This window comes from Entelurus aequoreus, linkage group LG15 (assembly GCF_033978785.1).
Source record: "Entelurus aequoreus isolate RoL-2023_Sb linkage group LG15, RoL_Eaeq_v1.1, whole genome shotgun sequence".
In the NCBI taxonomy this organism is placed as follows: domain Eukaryota; kingdom Metazoa; phylum Chordata; class Actinopteri; order Syngnathiformes; family Syngnathidae; genus Entelurus; species Entelurus aequoreus.
This window is the reverse complement of record NC_084745.1, coordinates 24460733-24479698: the sequence shown is the minus strand read 5'-3', so window position 1 is coordinate 24479698 and position 18966 is coordinate 24460733. Positions and strand designations below refer to the sequence as shown.

At 40.9% G+C, this 18966-nt stretch overlaps 1 protein-coding gene across 2 annotated transcripts in view; it reads right to left on the bottom strand.

The window, feature by feature from the left end:
* The window catches only part of neto1l (neuropilin (NRP) and tolloid (TLL)-like 1, like), a 241163-nt gene extending 227067 nt beyond the window's left edge, over window positions 1-14096 (bottom strand). For both annotated transcript variants that reach the window (XM_062021102.1, XM_062021101.1), the window contains exons 1-5: window positions 13739-14096; window positions 13590-13675; window positions 11266-11322; window positions 7970-8104; window positions 7549-7797 (exon numbers count right to left, since the gene is read on the bottom strand). In XM_062021102.1, coding sequence (XP_061877086.1) covers window positions 7549-7797; window positions 7970-8104; window positions 11266-11322; window positions 13590-13617 — 469 coding nt within the window. In that variant the 5' untranslated portion in view covers window positions 13618-13675; window positions 13739-14096. The remainder of the gene's footprint in view (window positions 1-7548; window positions 7798-7969; window positions 8105-11265; window positions 11323-13589; window positions 13676-13738) is intronic.
* Window positions 14097-18966: the final 4870 nt, after the last annotated feature.

Here is an 18966-nt window from a genome sequence, read left to right as displayed (position 1 = left end):
TAATTCATATTCTACCACTTGTTCTTAATAATTTTGACAAAATAATAGAATGAAAAATGACACAATATGTTACTGCATATGTCAGCAGACTAAATTAGGAGCCTTTGTTTGCTTACTTACTAATAAAAGACAAGTTGTCTTGTATGTTCACTATGTTATTTAAGGACAACCTTATATACAGTATGTTTCTTATGCAATAAGAAACATATGTCTAATGTACCGTAAGTTCGTATCGAAAAGTACCGAAGAGTATTAAGACAACACTAGTTTATACTTTTGTTTAATGGATCAAACAATTGTACGTAATAGAAAATAACAAGGAAATAGTTTAAATACTGTGTTGATGTTGTTAAACTGTCAGTAGGACGAAATAAATAAATGTAAAAATGTACGGGTAATACACGTAATCGCTCTCAATAATGGTATCGGCTGATTTCACTCATTGATGATTGGAATTGGAATCGGCAGCATACAACCCTGAATGGAGCACCCTTAACATTAAGCAGAGTATATGCATACAAATATCTTACGGAATAAGAAAATAGAAAAGAAAGTCAGTATCAGAATGTATCAGCTGATATGCAATGTTGCTGCATCAGTATCAGACATGGAAAAGTGGAATTGGGCCATCCTAAATTGGAACACAACTCAAACGCAATACAACACAACCTGTTCTGGATGAAAATCGGTGTTTAGATCTGCTGCTGTGTGTGAAGTAAAGTTAAATGTGTTTTAGCAGCAAGAAAAGCAGTTAATTCACTTGTCAGACTGGAATGCTTTGAGGTTTCAGTCTCATTTGATTTTATGCTAAGCTAACTCTCTAGCTTTAGACTGCTATTAATCTTATCACCAAGACTTCTAAAACTGGGACATATTTTCACCTCACGCTCCTAATACTCGGCGACAATGTGAAGGACACACGCCGTGCCGGCGCCAAAAACACCACGTGTCAAGCCCCTTAAAGACTTCCAATACATCATTCTAACTTAGCAAGTCATTATCATTAAAACACAATTTATGTATCCCCTGCTGATAATATGACTTTGGTGGTCTCTGTCAGCAGAGCTCCAACGCCCTTTGGCGAAATGACTAAATGAGATGTCGTAAGAGCGTAGCATTGTCTTCTAAAAGATAATGTTTCCAAATGCATGCTGTGGCATTCATCATGCATACCTACTGGTTAGTGTGACCGTTACACAGAAGAATCAACACAGGTTCTAAAAACATCCAAATGTAGTCTCTTTTCAACCAGGTATGTTTTCATTGGGATGGTAGACACATTTTGTGGGATCGCACCTTGTAGCAACTGAAGCAAACTGGCATGCAACAGCAGAGGCGTTCACAACAAGTTTCTGATCTAAAGAAGACCAAACATGAGCTGACAATGGCGTTGAAACAGGATTTCAGAAGATTTTGAGAGCGCTTCTCCGATGGGTATGCCCTCGTCATCAATCCCCAAATTAGCAACCAGATGACAAAAAGAATGAATATTTTTATCAGGCCTCATCGTGACACTGTAGCAGTGGCGTGCGGTGAGGTTCATGTCTGGTGAGGCACTGGCTTCATCACAGTCAGATTTACAAAACATATGAACCCTAAAGAGTATCTTATTCACTATGTGATTGGCAGCAGTTAATGTTTTTAGTTATGTTTTATGTTTAATTATATTATTATATATTATATTATATTATATTATATATATATATATATATATATATATATATATATATATATATATATATATAATATAATACATATATATATATATATATATATATATATATATATATATATATATATATATATATATATATATATATATATATATATATAATACATATATATATATATATATATATATATATATATATATATATATATATATATATATATATATATATATATGATATATTATATATTTTATATATATATATATATATAATATATTATATTAGTTATGTTTAATGTTTTAAGTTAATGTGTTTAAAAGCTTATGCCAGCATTCTTCCCTGCTTTGCACTCAGCATCAAGGGTTGGAATTGGGGGTTAAATCACCAAAAATTATTCCCAGGCACGGCGCCGCTGCTGCCCACTGCTCCCCTCACCTCCCAGGGGGTGGAAAAGGGGATGGGTCAAATGCAGAGGACACATTTCACCACACCTAGTATGTGTGTGACAATCATTGGTACTTTACTTTAACTTTACACTTACAAACTGTAGCATGCACACAAAAAAGCACTTTTAATAAAAAAAAAAAACGTTATTATGGTCTTACCTTTACTTATAAGTGCGGGAACAGTGGTGTTTGTGTTGGAAGAGTTGTGAATGAATGAAATATGAAATCCGCGCTGCCGTCTGCAGGTGTACCTAATGTTGTGTCCCTGTTCACGGCTCCTCCGGCGCGTTGTTTTTGCACTTTTTGGCTTCTTGTTAAGTGACTTTTTTTGGGTGGATTCGGTCTTGCACGTGGAGGGTTTGGGTGTGGGCTTTGGTTGGTGTGGCGCTCCCGTCGGGCGGTGCATCGCGACGGAGGTGCTTGGCAGCAGGAGGCGGGGTTATGAGACGAGCCTCCAGTTTTATGATCGATCAGCACTAAAAATAGTTACACACATACAGTTGTTGACAAAATACACTGTACATTATATACCTCAGCTAACTCAACTATGGAAATGTATAATATAATTCATATAGCAATACGGTCTCACTGCACAGCAGCTTAGCAGTTAGCCCAGTCATTGTGCACAATCCATGTTGAGGCACAAATCAGTGACGTGCCTCAACTGGCTGCTGATCACCGCACCGTCTCTTCTCAGTATTTGAACGGCGAATGTGAAAATAAAAATAAAAATAATCTACAACTGGTGAAGTTAAATGGAAAATAACTTTAGTAGAATCACTGGATACATATAACAATTTATTTAATTTTTTTTCTTTTTACTATTTTTTGCTTTCCATGATGGCAGGTGAGGCCATGCCTCCCCTGCCTCTAGTGACGGCACGCCACTGCACTGTAGGTAATTACTTTGTTCTCGTTAGTCCCTCCTGTTTTGTTTACTACTATTTTGTGGTCCCTAGATACTAGCCTTTCTGTGGTGGGCAGAGTTACGAGGTGTGATGCTGCTGTTCCTCATCAGTCTTTGCGTATATAGGGCCCTTCTACACTAAACCAGCTCAGGTTATCCAGGGTAAATCCCACCTAACGTTATTCGTGTCCACACACACACAATGGTCGTTTAAGACCCTCTCCCTTCCCTCCGTCCGCCGGCGCAACATGACGTAGTACGCATGCGCGAAAAAAATGCATGTGTCATAGTCACCTCTGACCTGGAAGTGTATTCTTACCCTGTGTTTCAATGTAGACTATTGCCACATATCTTTTAACAGTAAACTTTGCTTGCCTCACCATCAGCAGCTGTTAAACTATTGTAGTGAATCACACCTGAGCCATCATACATGAATCATATGTTTAATGGACGCGTTAAAGAAAACTATGTGATAAAGAACATTTTACAACAATCATAGATATCTGTTCAGGACACTGTGCTTGTAGGCGTGAATTGGCGGTCGTACTTGACGGCCGCAAACACTTCATGGCTTCACAATAGTTATGGAGTACAAAACTAGACGTTGAGTAATCGCTCGACATACATCACGGACAATAACTGATAGTCTGCATTGCCAGTCCAAATGCATTCGCTGTTTTTCGTTGTCTGTCAGTGTCTCCCTTTCAACAAATGGACAACGTTTTTCACTAAGTAGAATCACAGCTGACCTGGACATTCAAAAGTTATCTTGCCGTTCCTGTGGCACAACACACTCCTTGACAAACATATACCAGAATGTCATTCTTCCAGGGCTTATCCAAAACCGTCGCTGAATCGTCTATGTTGCCGTCTGAGAAGTGTTGTATCCGAAATAGCTGCAATCGCGCGTTTGCTTCTCTTAAGGTATTCATGTGTGATTTCCACACTGGCATGTCTGGATGACTCGCTCAATCTTTCTGACATCACTTCCTGTATGGGGCGCGGTCTTTCTGACGTCACTTCCTCTCCGAACTCAGTTTGTAAACGATCAATGAGTCCATACAAAGCTAAGAGCTGAAGATTCAAGAAATAGACGGCACACTTAGCCGTATAAAAAAATTTCCGAGGAGGGGGACCTTAAACGCTGATTTAGTGTGGCTGAAACTAGGCTTAGGCTAAATAATTATTCATTTACGGGGTGATCCGGCTTAGTGTAGACATAGCGGGGCGGTATGGCATAGTGGGTAAAGCGGCCGTGCCAGAAACCTGAGGGTTGCAGGTTCGCTCCCCGCCTCTTGACATCCAAATCGCTGCCTTTGTGTCCTTGGGCAGGACACTTCACCCTTGCCCCCGGTGCTGCTCACACTGGTGAATGAATGATGAATGAATGATAGGTGGTGGTCGGAGGGGCCGTAGGCGCAAACTGGCAGCCTCGCTTACGTCAGTCTACCCCAGGGCAGCTGTGGCTACAAATGTAGCTTACCACCACCAGGTGTGAATGAATGATGGGTTCCCACTTCTCTGTGAGCGCTTTGAGTACCTAATAATAGAAAAGCGCGATATAAAATCTAATCCATTATTATTATTTATTATAGCCTTAGTCTCCCCAATTTCAGTTGATTCTTCTGGAACACTTCACGCCATGCTTGTTTCCTGTTTGTGTTTGTGCTTTTCCAGCTCTGGCCATTTCCTCTGCCTATTTTTCTGCCTGCACGTCACATGACTCCACCGTGCTAATTAGGACTGTTTAACTCAGGACTACCTTTAGTTTGGAAATATTTTAGTCTGTGCTTCCTCAGTTCTCCTTTTGCTGCACCACTACTTTAGTTTGCCACGTGTTGTTTACTGCTGAAGAGATTTTGCAATAAAGGCTGCTTATCTCACCTCTATTGCCTCCACATCTTGGGATCCAATATAATGAGCAGCACACAACCTGGCAATTTTACCATACAAAGAAGTTGTATGGATATAAAGAGTGGAGCAAAACACACTAGTTGACAGAAAATACTGTAATTTACGAACTATAAGTTGTTACATTTTCCCCACGCTTTGAACCCTTAATGTTGCGGCTAATTCATATATTTCGATTTTTTACGAGTTTCACATGCTACCAATAAATTTAGCCTCATCACATCACACTAGAGATGTAACGACATGAAAATGTCATATAACAGTTATTGTGACCAAACCTATCATGGTTATCACTTTTATCACAGTATTGTTGAATGTTCCCAAAAAGTAGTTACACACACATTGAAATCTTTGAACCAGGTTTAATTGAATACATTTTGTAAAAAAGGATGACACAAAATATACTTTCATTGGCAGAAGAAATATCAAATATTGTTCTGTCTTCTCAAGAACCATATTACTTTCATTTATTTATTTATTTTATGTTTATCTTCTTCCGTTTCAATTTGTAAACATTTTAGAGTGTTTTTTTAAGGATAAATACAACACATTCCTTCCGTTTTTTTGTGTATTGTGTTAGTATTGTAATAATTTCAGGAATGTAGGCTCAGAGACTTCTTCAGTTATCTTGCATTTATTGTACACGATGCATTTAAGGCACACAACAGCTCCAACATGCGTTCTATTTTCCTTTCCCGGCAAAACTCGAACCGACACTTCCTGTCAACAACGTCACTTCCTTAACTTCCCCGGAAGTCCCGCCCCTCAGCCAAAGCCATTGGCTAACACCCCGTAGCCAGCCGCTACAGTATTTAAGCTAGCTAATGAGCTAGCGCTAGCATGTTTCTTCAGTAAATGAGCAGAATCACCGGTCCGGCAGTTTATTAAAGAAATATCAATCACCGTTTTACGATAATTTGAATTTAAAACGATAATATTAACCGTTCGGAGCTGTATCATGGTTTATCATTATAATGTTACATCCCTACACCATACCAATGAAATTGCCGAACGGTGGACCAATTCAACTGTTCACATTAAAATCAAACGTACTCACACACTCATTCAGTCAGCCATTTCCATCAGTCTACCCCAGGGCAGCTGTGGCTACGAAAGTAGCTTACCACCACCAGGTGTGAATGAATGATGGGTTTTTAACATGTAAAGCGACTTTGGGTACTTAGAAAAGCGCTATATAAATCCCAGGTATTATTATTATTATTATTTCGCATGTTATGGACTCACCCTCGTCATGGAGATGAAATGACTAAAATGCACAAGACACAGCCCCAAAGCCAAAGACTATCAACTTGACCGTTGTTAAAGGAAACAGATGACACATCGAACATGAATCCACCACCGCTAACGGGCCCCATAGGAGGAGAAGGACCAAGATTACAAGACAACACAAGGGTCTATATTGAATGTGTACTTTACACCTGTGGCTTATAGACTTGTGTGGCAAATAAATGCACAAAATCAATTTTGTCCAAAAATTAGGTGGGTACGGCTTATATTTAGGTGCACTCTATAGTCTGGAAATTAGGGTAGTTTACTTCTTGTGTGTATAGGGTGTAACTCGAGCAGCATTTTCTCAAACAAAACACCAAAATGAATGAACCTTCGTTCATGACAATGATAATTTAAAAACTTTGCGTGAAAAACACTGTATGCTGTTTTGTACACAAGCTTTATAAAGGAGACTGAAGTGTATTAATTAACTCATATTATGTTCTACATATGGTGAATGTTCATATTCATCTTGAAGGAAGCAAACCTTCAAGTTTGAGTAAACAATGGCATTTTAGTTTGAGCACATGATGAGATAAGGCCCCTTAGTTTGATATTCGCAGGTGAATTGGATCACTTCTCGTAGAAAGGAGGCCCTAATTGGGACTTCGGAATGCAAAAGTGATAGCCCTATCCTTGAGAGGAGACTACCTGTCTAGTTCAAACGTCAACCTTTAAGTTATGACTTAAAGCAGTTGTTTTCCAGACACTTACGCACGGACATCTCCTTTTATGGTCAGGTGGTGCTGTTTAGACTTAGCGCACACCCAGACAGACAAAGAAGGAATATATCAACTGATAGTTTGGCTTCTCCGGGGAGGAGTCCTCCATATTTGACCTGACCTCCTCCCAGGAACTGCAGTCCTGTGGGAATGACACACACTTGTAATAAAGCAACTTTTAGTTCAGTAAAGCGTCTCCGACGTCTCTTTTGATTTAGCCACATTGCCGTGTCACCCTTCTGTCTGGACGAGGATGACAAGACCAGAAATACACTTCAAGACCTTAGGAGGTACTATTAAAAAACAGTTTGTGTCAAGTCAAACTTAATTAAAAAAATATGGATGAATGGATGACTTCAGCTTCTTTTCTCTCTATGAACTGACACAACTGCACTTGACTCCAGATGCAAAACTAAAGAAGAGGCCAGCCGGCCCTAAAAGCACTGAGCCAATGATAGTATATGGCCAATGGAAAGAGACAGCTCAATCGATATCACTACACCAGGCAGAGTCCCTGGATGATATTTGTTATTCTGCCTGAGCCTGGCAGTAACAGCCTTTCACAAAAGAACAAGCGGATTGACACCGCAAAGCAAACTCACCTGCGGTGAAGTTGTAGTTGGCCGAAAATCCCACCGCCTCAAGTTCGCCGTCCGTAACAAATTTTATCCACAAATAACGCCCGCTACTCCTGATATCCGGCGGGCTTTGCTGACCGCAATAGCGTCCGAGCATGGGGGAGAAGCTGAAAGGTCCATCGCGAACCTCGATGTGGTCAAATTTACATTCCCAAGAGGACTCGATGGAGTAGTGCTCCTCAAAGTGGAGCTCGATGCACTGCCTCGGGGGGGCTGGAAGAAAGGGTTGACATAATCATATACACGCAATTGGCAAATTAAAGCTGAACTTTTGACTTGTTTCACCAGCTGCATCCCAACAAGCTCATTTCACACTTCCAAGCTTTGGTTGTTAGACAGCTAATCTCCAAAACAGCAGAGTGATTCGTTGAAAGAGAATACTTACCTTCAAGGATGTAAACACACTCTGTGCTTGGGGGGTATTTCTTTGGGTAATTGGGAGAAGTAAAAATGCCGCCTTCTGGTTCTTTTACCCATGTTCCACACTGACCAGCTGGCTTCACCCCAGAATTGTTTGTCACTGAAACACATACGTTTTTTGTTTTTTTTAGTGTTCTCCCGGGATACACTACAGTTCTTGATGTACAGAGGAATCTCCAAATCTGAACACAACTTGTTACGCAACGTGTTGCTGGTTGACTCCTAAGACTTCCATTTTCCTGCCAGAGGAAATCATGTTAAGCAATTGATCTTGTTCCAGGCTCAAACTGTATTATCCATACATTACTGTATGCATGGCGGCCCACCACAACTAAATTTGGACAGCCGCAGAAAGATTTTGCATCCGTCTTTTTTTTAGATTTGACATGTATCTCCGTGTTCACAAACACATAATAAAGGGACTGTTTGCATAGCTTGTTGTTCTAACTCCGTACAGTAGACGGTATCGTAACCCACCTCATACGCACCTACCACAACTGATTTCCTGATGTGTCTCGACTAGAGTTACATAATAAAAACGATATACACTATATAAATAATAAAAGATGATGAAGTTTTAAATAGTATTGTCATATTGATGACACATTCTAGCTGTGTTCTGCAAATCTGACAGCGACAAGCAAACAAAGGCGTCCTCATTGCAATGTTGTATCACTAGAAAGCTAACGGGTTAACGTCCCTCCACAACGCAGTTTCTAAATAACTAATCTTCGCATCCATTGCCACCAAATAAACTATGTTTTTTACAAGTACAATTATCACTGGAGGACTAAAGGGCAAGAAATAGTTAAACATGCTACCGCCTCTTACCATGCCGTTGTGTCCTTGGGCAGGACACTTCACCCTTGCCCCCGGTGCCGCTCACACCGGTGAATGAATGATAGGTGGTGGTCGGAGGGGCCGTAGGCGCAAATTGGCAGCCACGCTTCCGTCAGTCTACCCCAGGGCAGCTGTGGCTACAAAAGTAGCTTACCACCACCAGGTGTGAATGAATGATGGGTTTTTAACTTGTAAAGCGACTTTGGGTACTTAGAAAAGCGCTATATAAATCTCAGGTATTATTATTATTACTTCACACCGTAGGAGGATACAAAAGAGCATAGCTAACCGCTAAGCTAGAGTTCTTGAACCTAAACTGGGGTGGGCGGATCAATATAAATATCGACAGTGCTGATACCAAGTATCAGGATATTGATTAGATCAGGGGTCACCAACCTTTTTGAAACCAAGAGCTAGTTTTTGGGTACTGATTAATGCAAAGGGCTACCAGTTTGATACACACTTAAATAAATTGCCAGAAATAGCCAATTTGCTCAATTTACCTTTAACTCTATGTTATTATTAATAATTAATGATATTTATCTTTCTGGAAACACTGATCATCTTAATGATTTCTCACAATAAATATATATAGAAACAGATAAATATCAATATGCAACACTTTATTTTTATATTTTCTCTAAGTGCACATTTTTCAAATTGAACATTTTTAAATGATCACTTCTAAGACAGTCTTGTGAAATCACAATATCCCATTTTAACTAGCTAGCCACTAACATTTTTTTAACAAATCATGAATTACTTTGCACCATGTTTGTACAAATAATAACTCATGTAAAACACAAAAGTCAACTCTCAAATTTTTAAATAAATCATGTCACACTTTGAACTGGACACCAAATCTGTTATCTGTTTCTTTGTCAGTTAATGAAGACCAAGTCTTTAAAATATTTTCTTGGATTTTCAAATTCTATTTGAGTTTTGTCTCTCTTAGAAGTAAAAATGTCGGGCAAAGCGAGACCAGCTTGCTAGTAAATAAATAATATTTAAAAAAATAGAGGCAGCTCACTGGGAAGTGCTGCTATTTGAGCTATTTTTAGAACAGGCCAGCGGGCTACTCATCTGGTCCTTACGGGCGACCTGGTGCCCGCGGGCACCGCGTTGGTGACCCCTGGATTAGATCAATATATTTTACTATCACAAAACCGTTTTTGGTCCATCCATCCATCCATCCATTTCTACCGCTTATTTATTTCGGGGTCGCGGGGGGCATTGGAGCCTATCTCACCCTGGACAAGTCGCCACCTCATCACAGGGCCAACACAGATAGACAGAAAACATTCACACTCACATTCACACACTAGGGCCAATTTAGTGTTGCCAATCAACCTATCCCCAGGTGCATGTCTTTGGAGGTGGGAGGAAGCCGGAGTACCCGGAGGGAACCCGCGCAGTCATGGGGAGGACATGCAAACTCCACACAGAAAGATCCCTAGCACAGAATCGAACCCAGGACCTTCGTATTGTGAGGCAGACACACTAACCCCTCTGACACCGTGCTGCCTACTGTTTTTGGTGTTTTTGTTATTTTTTAGAAACTCAGCCAAAAGTAGTTTTTGCTTTTGTTTAGTTGTTTTGCACTATTGACTTTATTATACACTTTGTATGTGACAAAAGGAAATAAATAAAATAATTAAAATATTAATTGATATTATCGGATTACAGCTGAGATCATAGATGCAATCTTAAGTATGGCTAATTCTGACCCTGTACCTACTTGATATTGGATGAATACCTAAATTTGGAGCATCACCCAAAACTAATGTAAAGTATCCTAACAACAGAAAAATACGTGCTTATTACATTTTAATAAAGGTCTAGATAAAAACATGCTACAAAGAAAGTAACCAGATATTAGCATTAAATTAGAAAGAAGATTATTAATAGTTTTGAGAAAAATATACAATATGCATTATGTAATATTACAATATGCTACGGCATACATTAGCAATAAAATTAGGAGCCTTTGTAACCTGTTTTGAAATGGTGATATCAACATGTATATATTAAATAATATATTAAGATATTTATTGTTGTTACAAGAGGCTGCAATACATATTGCAATATAGATTTTAGGCCATATTGCCCATCCCTTATCTCGACTTTGTTCCACTGTACAAAACGGTTTTATTGCATAATACCTTAGAATAAACACAGCAAACAACTTAGAACAGCATCACCGAGACTATAGATAAAACAACAATGTGTCCTGGCTGGTCCACCAATATTAGACCTCTGCTCTAAGTGTTCCAAATGTGCTGAACCAATGACAACGATGCTCTTCAAAACCAATTTACCATCAAAAAGAATACATGATCTATCATAGTTCTGGGTCATATTCTTTCATAGTATTGCTTTTTTACACGGGTGATAAAGTTTGTGTTGATGTGCGTTAGTTACCTGCTGAGTCTTTCTTTGTTGCACCAGACAAGCCAAGTAGGAGAAGACTTGCAACAACTGCAATGAAAAAGAGCTTAACAACGTGGACTATTGTTACAGTGCATACAATACTTGTGTTTGTATTGTCATTGAAAGAGTGTTAGATGTGATTCAAACTGTATGATGTCATGTTTATCACTAACATACAATATAAGCAAGTTAAGCTTCAAGTACTCCTACTGCACATTTTTGCTTGGGATATTCTACACAGTGCTACGTCAGTTTTCGCGTGTCACACTTTTCGTATCATTCAACAAAAATGTTTACCAAATTTTTGCCCCAGTTTTCATAGACCGTATTGTGCGAGCAAACATTACGAAAACAAAGTCCTTTTTACCGCCTATCATGCCTTTGACTCGAGTGCCCAAACAAAGAAACTCACATGTTGGTAACTCGGTCGCTGTGTTGTTTTTATTGAGTAAGACTGCAAAATAGGCCACCGTGGGGGCCAAAGAAAGTTGCAAGTGCCAGCACTTTGATAAAGAAGGTGAGAAACACTACTGAATTGAAGGAAAAACTTGTAGCGAAGTATGAAGGTGGCTCTCAGCTTTTCACCAACAATTTTTCAATAAAGATACATCTTTTTGTATATTATTTTATTCATCATCCATACCAGGGACGCCCAAAGTGAGGCTTGTGGGTTAAATTTGGCCCATCGTGTCAGTATGTCATTTGATACCAAATGTAATACCTATTCATACAGTACTGATCTCTTTCAAGCTGATGGCATCTCCGTCAGGCGACACTGTGAAATAAGTCAGAAGGCTTTACTCTAAAAACCTGGCAGCTCAGTAGCCAAAACATTTGCTATAAAATCATTAGTGGTACCATCTTTCTAATTACAAGAATGCAATGTAGAAACAGGTAAAGGTATATTTAACAGTAAAAAAGTAGCAGCTCAGTCCCCTGAATTTTGCGATAAAAATAACATTGTTACTGTTTTTATAATCTATAGTAATGTACTGTTAAAAAAATGGCCATAGATTTGACAGTAAAAACTGGCTGATCAGTCACCAGAATTTTAACCTAAAAACAACAGCGATACAGTTGTTCAATTTGCAGTAATTTGGTGTGAAAACAACCATCATTTTTAGGGTAATATTTTTGGTGAATGAGCTGCCATTTTTTTTATTTATTTTTTTTATCGTAAAATTCCTAGTGTTTTTTTTTTCTTACAGGCAAACTAATTACGTTTGAATGTAAAAACCCCTGCTTTACAGTAAAGTTGTGACTTTTTGGTCACCATGTTTCGCCCAGGTCCTATAATGAAAACATAAACGCTGGTGAAAATTTGCAGAAATTGACATTTTTACATTTTTGGAGGTTAAAAATTTACATAAAAGATGCAAAGTTGCATTTTATCTATATTAGGCAAATCTCTACTACTTCATATTTATATATGGCGGTGTGAAGTTAAATTCCTCACTTGTGGTGCTGTTGCATGGTAAAAATCACTATTTGGCCCGTGGACCATTGGCACATTTTAATTTTGGCCCTTGGGGGCGAAATGTTTGAGCATCCCTGATCTATGCAGCAGTGATTCTTAAACTTTTTTCACCAAATTCCACCTCGGAAAAGACTTGGCTCTCCAAGTACCACTATAATGACATTAAAATACAGTCAGTAGTGGCCCAAGTATTGATTAAAAACAAGGCAGAGGTTTTATTTAACAAGTAAATGTAATATTTTTGGCCACTGTAACATTGCACACAGTTTGAACATTAACACTGTGTTTGGATATAGGAAAACAAAACATTGTACAATTTAAGAATCACTGCTATAAAGTATGTACATCACATTGTTTTCTGCATGTAAAAAGCGTATTATTTATCAAATGTGGTGTATGGGAGGGATTAATTGGATTTACATGATGTATTATTGTAACAATTACTTTGGTTTTCAAACAAGTCAGTCTTTGTAAGACCCTTTGCAAGGTATTAGTAACACAAACCAAAGTACCACTGTATTCGCATGATTTAGTTACAAGTCAAAAGTTTAGAGACAATAGCTTATGCTCTTGAATCAGAAAGTGGATCCAAACATCATGTTTAAAAACCAAATAATGAACGTAAGTATTTCTTCTAATGTTTGTATAACAGGAACTGGCACAAGCATGTGTTTTCTGATGTTCACATGCATTAAAACCACTAAAATGACGGTAGTTTATGAAGCAAAATGCACAAGAAAATATGTTTTTTTCATCCATATTGATTACATTTCCTTTTCAAAAAATGGTTATGTTAAAATGTTAATTGGAAACAATTACAATAATTTAATTTGCTTACCATAATGGAAGCTGTGTCCATGTACCATGTCTGTTCCTTTCACAAACGACTGCAGACTCAACTAATTCCATTTAGATCTGAGAGTACTTTAGGAGAGAGAAAGAAAAGGTGAGTTTTTGGAGGGATTAATGCTCAGAAACCACTTATACCTTTAAAAAAAATCTCCTCAATGCAGTCTTGAAGGGAGAACAACTAATCTCCGGTTTCATACAACACCAAAAACAGACAATCGCTTGATTTCCATCCAAACGTCTCCAAACCGCTTTGGTGCACTGAAAGGATTAACGGTCCCGTCAGGAGCCCAGCTCTGATTGCTCCACCTTTGCCATATTCTTGTTGGGAAAGGGCATCTAACATCAGGCAGCCTTGTTGTTGTCCCCTCATCAGGAGGAGAGGATGAGGAGGAGGAGGAGGAGAGGCAGCATGGAGAACCGTGCAAGCCTCATCTCTGCATCTCTATCATCTCGCAAGTGCCGCGCGTAAAGGATCCTCCTGGAAAAGAAATAAGTTTTCGTTTTGTTTGTTCCTGCAAAATAATCAGACGATGCTGCGTGTGCATGCGTCTGTGTCAAGTGGAGCGATTCTGTAGCAGAGCGGAGTTCTTGTAGACTCCCCCCTCCATCCTCCTCCTCCTGCCTCTTCTCTCCTCCTACTCTTCCTCCTTTCCTATGCTCCCGATTCAACGCAACAGTGGACCAATGTGCAAACAAACTATAAATTAAGTAAACATAAACACATAATCTTAAACAAAAGCAGCATTATATACATTATTGATGTGTCTCATAAAGCAACCAAAATATTGGCAGCAATTCAGTCGGCTGCTGGGAGAATAAAGCAAGTATGCAGAACTCAGTTTGAAAGTGTAATTGCTTTATACAGATACATAATGCATATCTTAATACACATTGAGCAAAAGAAATAAACACAAAAAAACATATTCAAAGATTACAGTAGGAAGGGGATCCATTCGTCCTAATTTACCTGACAAATGAAACGTGACAAACTGAGGGAGGGGCGCACCCTCCACTTTAGCCGCCAGACGGCAGTAGAGTATTATTATTTTATAGTATTATTTTGTTTCTGCCATATTACTTTGTTTATAATGCTTGTGTTGCTTTCATATGCACATTCAACTTTCTACCTGAGGTTGTCACGAACAGAACAGGACTCTGAAAACAGATGCAGGATTTTCAGAAACAGATATTTATTCTGAACAGGGAAGGGGTCAGTGGAGGAGGGCGTGGTTGGCGCGCCTCCTGCAGGAATGGGGTGTGTATGGCCCGGCCTCGAAGCCAGCGGCAGGTGAGTACAAACCACATTTCCATATGAGTTGGGAAATTGTGTTAGATGTAAATATAAACGGAATACAATGATTTGCAAATCCTTGTCAACCCATATTCAGTTGAATATGCTACAAAGACAAGATATTTGATGTTCAAACTGATAAACCTTTTTTTTTTTGCAAATAATCATTAACTTTAGAATTTGATGCCAGCAACACGTGACAAAGAAGTTGGGAAAGGTGGCAATAAATACTGATAAAGTTGAGGAATGCTCATCAAACACTTATTTGGAACATCCCACAGGTGAACAGGCAAATTGGGAACAGGTGGGTGCCATGATTGGGTATAAAAGTATATTCCATGAAATGCTCAGTCATTCACAAACAAGGATGGGGCGAGGGTCACCACTTTGTCAACAAATGCGTGAGCAAATTGTTGAACAGTTTATGAAAAACCTTTCTCAACCAGCTATTGCAAGGAATTTAGGGATTTCACCATCTACGGTCCGTAATATCATCAAAGGGTTCAGAGAATCTGGAGAAATCACTGCACGTAAGCAGCTAAGCCCGTGACCTTCGATCCCTCAGGCTGTACTGCATCAACAAGCGACATCAGTGTGTAAAGGATATCACCACATGGGCTCAGGAACACTTCAGAAACCCACTGTCAGTAACTACAGTTGGTCGCTACAAGCTGTAAGTGCAAGTTAAAACTCTCCTATGCAAGACGAAAACAGTTTATCAACAAAACCCAGAAATGCCATCGGCTTTGCTGGATCTGAGTTCATCTAAGATGGACTGATACAAAGTGGAAAAGTGTTCTGTGGTCTGACGAGTCCACATTTCAAATTGTTTTTGGAAACTGTGGACGTCGTGTCCTCCGGACCAAAGAGGAACAGAACCATCCAGATTGTTATAGGCGCAAAGTTGAAAAGCCAGCATCTGTGATGGTATGGGGTTGTATTAGTGCCCAAGAAATGGGTAACTTACACATCTGTGAAGGCGCCATTAATGCTGAAAGGTACATACAGGTTTTGGAGCAACATATGTTGCCATCCAAGCAAAGTTACCATGGACGCCCCTGCTTATTTCAGCAAGACAATGCCAAGCCACGTGTTACATCAACGTGGCTTCATAGTAAAAGAGTGCGGGTACTAGACTGGCCTGCGTGTAGTCCAGACCTGTCTCCCATTGAAAATGTGTGGCGCATTACGAAGCCTAAAATACCACAACGGAGACCCCCGAACTGTTGAACAACTTAAGCTGTACATCAAGCAAGAATGGGAAATAATTCCACCTGAGAAGCTTAAAAAATGTGTCACTTCAGTTCCCAAACGTTTACTGAGTGTTGTTAAAAGAAAAGGCCATGTAACACAGTGGTGAACATGCCCTTTCCCAACTACTAGTGCAAGTGTTGCAGCCATGAAATTCTAAGTTAACTATTATTTGCAAAAAAAAAAATAAAGTATATGAGTTTGAACATCAAATATCTTGTGTTTGTAGTGCATTCAATTGAATATGGGTTGAAAAGGATTTGAAAATCATTGTATTCTGTTTATATTTACATCTAACACAATTTCCCAACTCATATGGAAACGGGGTTTGTAGATTGCCCCAGCTGGGGCTGGTTATCTAATTACCTATCGCCTTTATTAGCACCAGCCGGGCCGAGACATGGGGGTTGGAGTTGGAGTTGCAGACAGACACTACCTGTATGTGACAAGACCACGTCACAAGAAGGAGAGCAGCAGAAGGACTGGAAAGTTGCAAGAACAGTGTGCTGTGTTGGCGTGTGTGCGCACAAATAAAATACATTGTTACACCAGACTTCCGGGCTCACGAGAAGGTCTATCACGATCAGGAGGACCCACAAGAGGGAAACTTCACATTTTTGCGCCCAACACACCTGACCGACGACGACAGCGTCCGACCCCTTAGCAGCTTTGGGGCGGGTTTTGCGGAGGTGGCGGCGGTCAGCCGGCAGCAAGGAGAGGCGCTCCAACATCAGCTGGACCAACAGACCCCAATCCTACAGTCTCTGGTGGACCGGGTCAGAGCAGCGGCGCCATCATCAGCGGCCGCGGTCATTCACCGTATGACCGAGACAGAGGACTCCCAGGCCTTCATAGACATTTTTGAGGCCAAGGTGGCGGGGTGCGGATGGCCGGAAGAGGAATGGGGGGTGCGGCTGCTGCCGCTGCTAGCAGGAGTAGCGCAGCGGGCGGAGCTTAGCCTGCCGGCGGAATCCCGCATACGCTTCCCGGACCTGAGGCGGGCGGTGCTGGACCGGACCGGCTGCACCAGCGAGGACCACCGACGCCGGTTCCGGGCGTTGCGCCTGGGACCAGAGGACCGGCCGTTCGTGCTGGGGCAGCCACTGCAGGACGCGGCGACGCGCTGGCTGCAGCCAGGCGAAGGCGACGGTCAAGCAATGGAGCGGGTCGTCCTGGAGCAGTTCCTTGAGGCGATCCCGGGACATCGGCCTGGGTCCGATACCACCGGGCCCAAGACCTGGCAGCAGCGTTGACGTTGGCGGAGGACCACCTGGCGGTGCGCCGCGAGATGCGGAAGGAGGAGAAGACCGGTGGAGCAGCCGACCGCCCAGTGCCGGCGCCGCGAAGGTTGCACGCGCTGCAAGAGGAGGCGCCGCCGCCGGCCCTGCAGCGCCGCGCGACTGACTTTGCTGGGGTTTTTTATGCTTTGCGTCGGGACCTGGTTGTGCGCGCCAACAGCCCCGGACAGTTAATCATCCCTGTGCTTCCTTACAGGTCCCGGCTGCTGCGGATACAGTGCTTCCCGCGCAGAAGGCCCCTTAAACGCCTGGGCAGGCGTGCCGAAAGGCGTGGACAGTCCGGTCACGTGCGTCAGAGATATCCGCGCATGGAGGTGGGGCAGGTGATCCGGGTTGTCGGCCCGTAAGGACCAGATGAGTAGCCCGCTGGCCTGTTCTAAAAATAGCTCAAATAGCAGCACTTCCCAGTGAGCTGCCTCTATTTTTTTAAATATTATTTATTTACTAGCAAGCTGGTCTCACTTTGCTCAACATTTTTACTTCTAAGAGAGACAAAACTCAAATAGAATTTGAAAATCCAAGAAAATATTTGAAAGACTTGGTCTTCATTAACTGACAAAGAAACAGATAACAGATTTGGTGTCCAGTTCAAAGTGTGACATGATTTATATAAAAATTTGAGAGTTGACTTTTGTGTTTTACATGAGTTATTATTTGTACAAACATGGTGCAAAGTAATTCATGATTTGTTAAAAAAAATGTTAGTGGTTAGCTAGTTAAAATGGGATATTGTGATTTCACAAGACTGTCTTAGAAGTGATCATTTAAAAATGTTCAATTTGAAAAATGTGCACTTAGAGAAAATATAAAAATAAAGTCTTGCATATTGATATTTATCTGTTTCTATATATATTTATTGTGAGAAATCATTAAGATGATCAGTGTTTCCAGAAAGATAAATATCATTAATTATTAATAATAACATAGAGTTAAAGGTAAATTGAGCAAATTGGCTATTTCTGGCAATTTATTTAAGTGTGTATCAAACTGGTATCCGGTAAGGATACAAGAGAGTACACACCGGGCGATGGTGGATTCGGGCTGTGAGCAGTCCATGATCCACCAGAACCTGGTTCGACCTGGGGCTTTGAGGCAGGCAGCACGGGTGAAAATTAAATGTGTTCATGGAGATGTGCACAAATAGCCCGTGGTGCCGGTGGGAATTCGATGCGACAAACAAAAATATAGTGCCAAGGTAGCTGTATATGCGCACCTTACGCACCCATTAATCCTGGGTACCAATTGGGCGGGGTTTGAGAAGTTAGTGACGCAGTGTGCAGGGGTGAGTTCACGACCGTTAGGAAAGTGGAATATCTGCGCGGTTCTCAGCGCCCACGCAAGTTCATCCGACACTGCCAAGGGGGAGGGGGAACCAGCGGGGGCTTCGTGGGAAGCCCTCCGGGCCTCCACTGGCACCCCCACGGAAGACTTCCCACTTGAGCAGTCTCGGGATGACACTCTGCGCTCGGCCTGGGACCAAGATATTTCTATTGATGGTCAGCGCGGGTATTCCCTCACTTTGC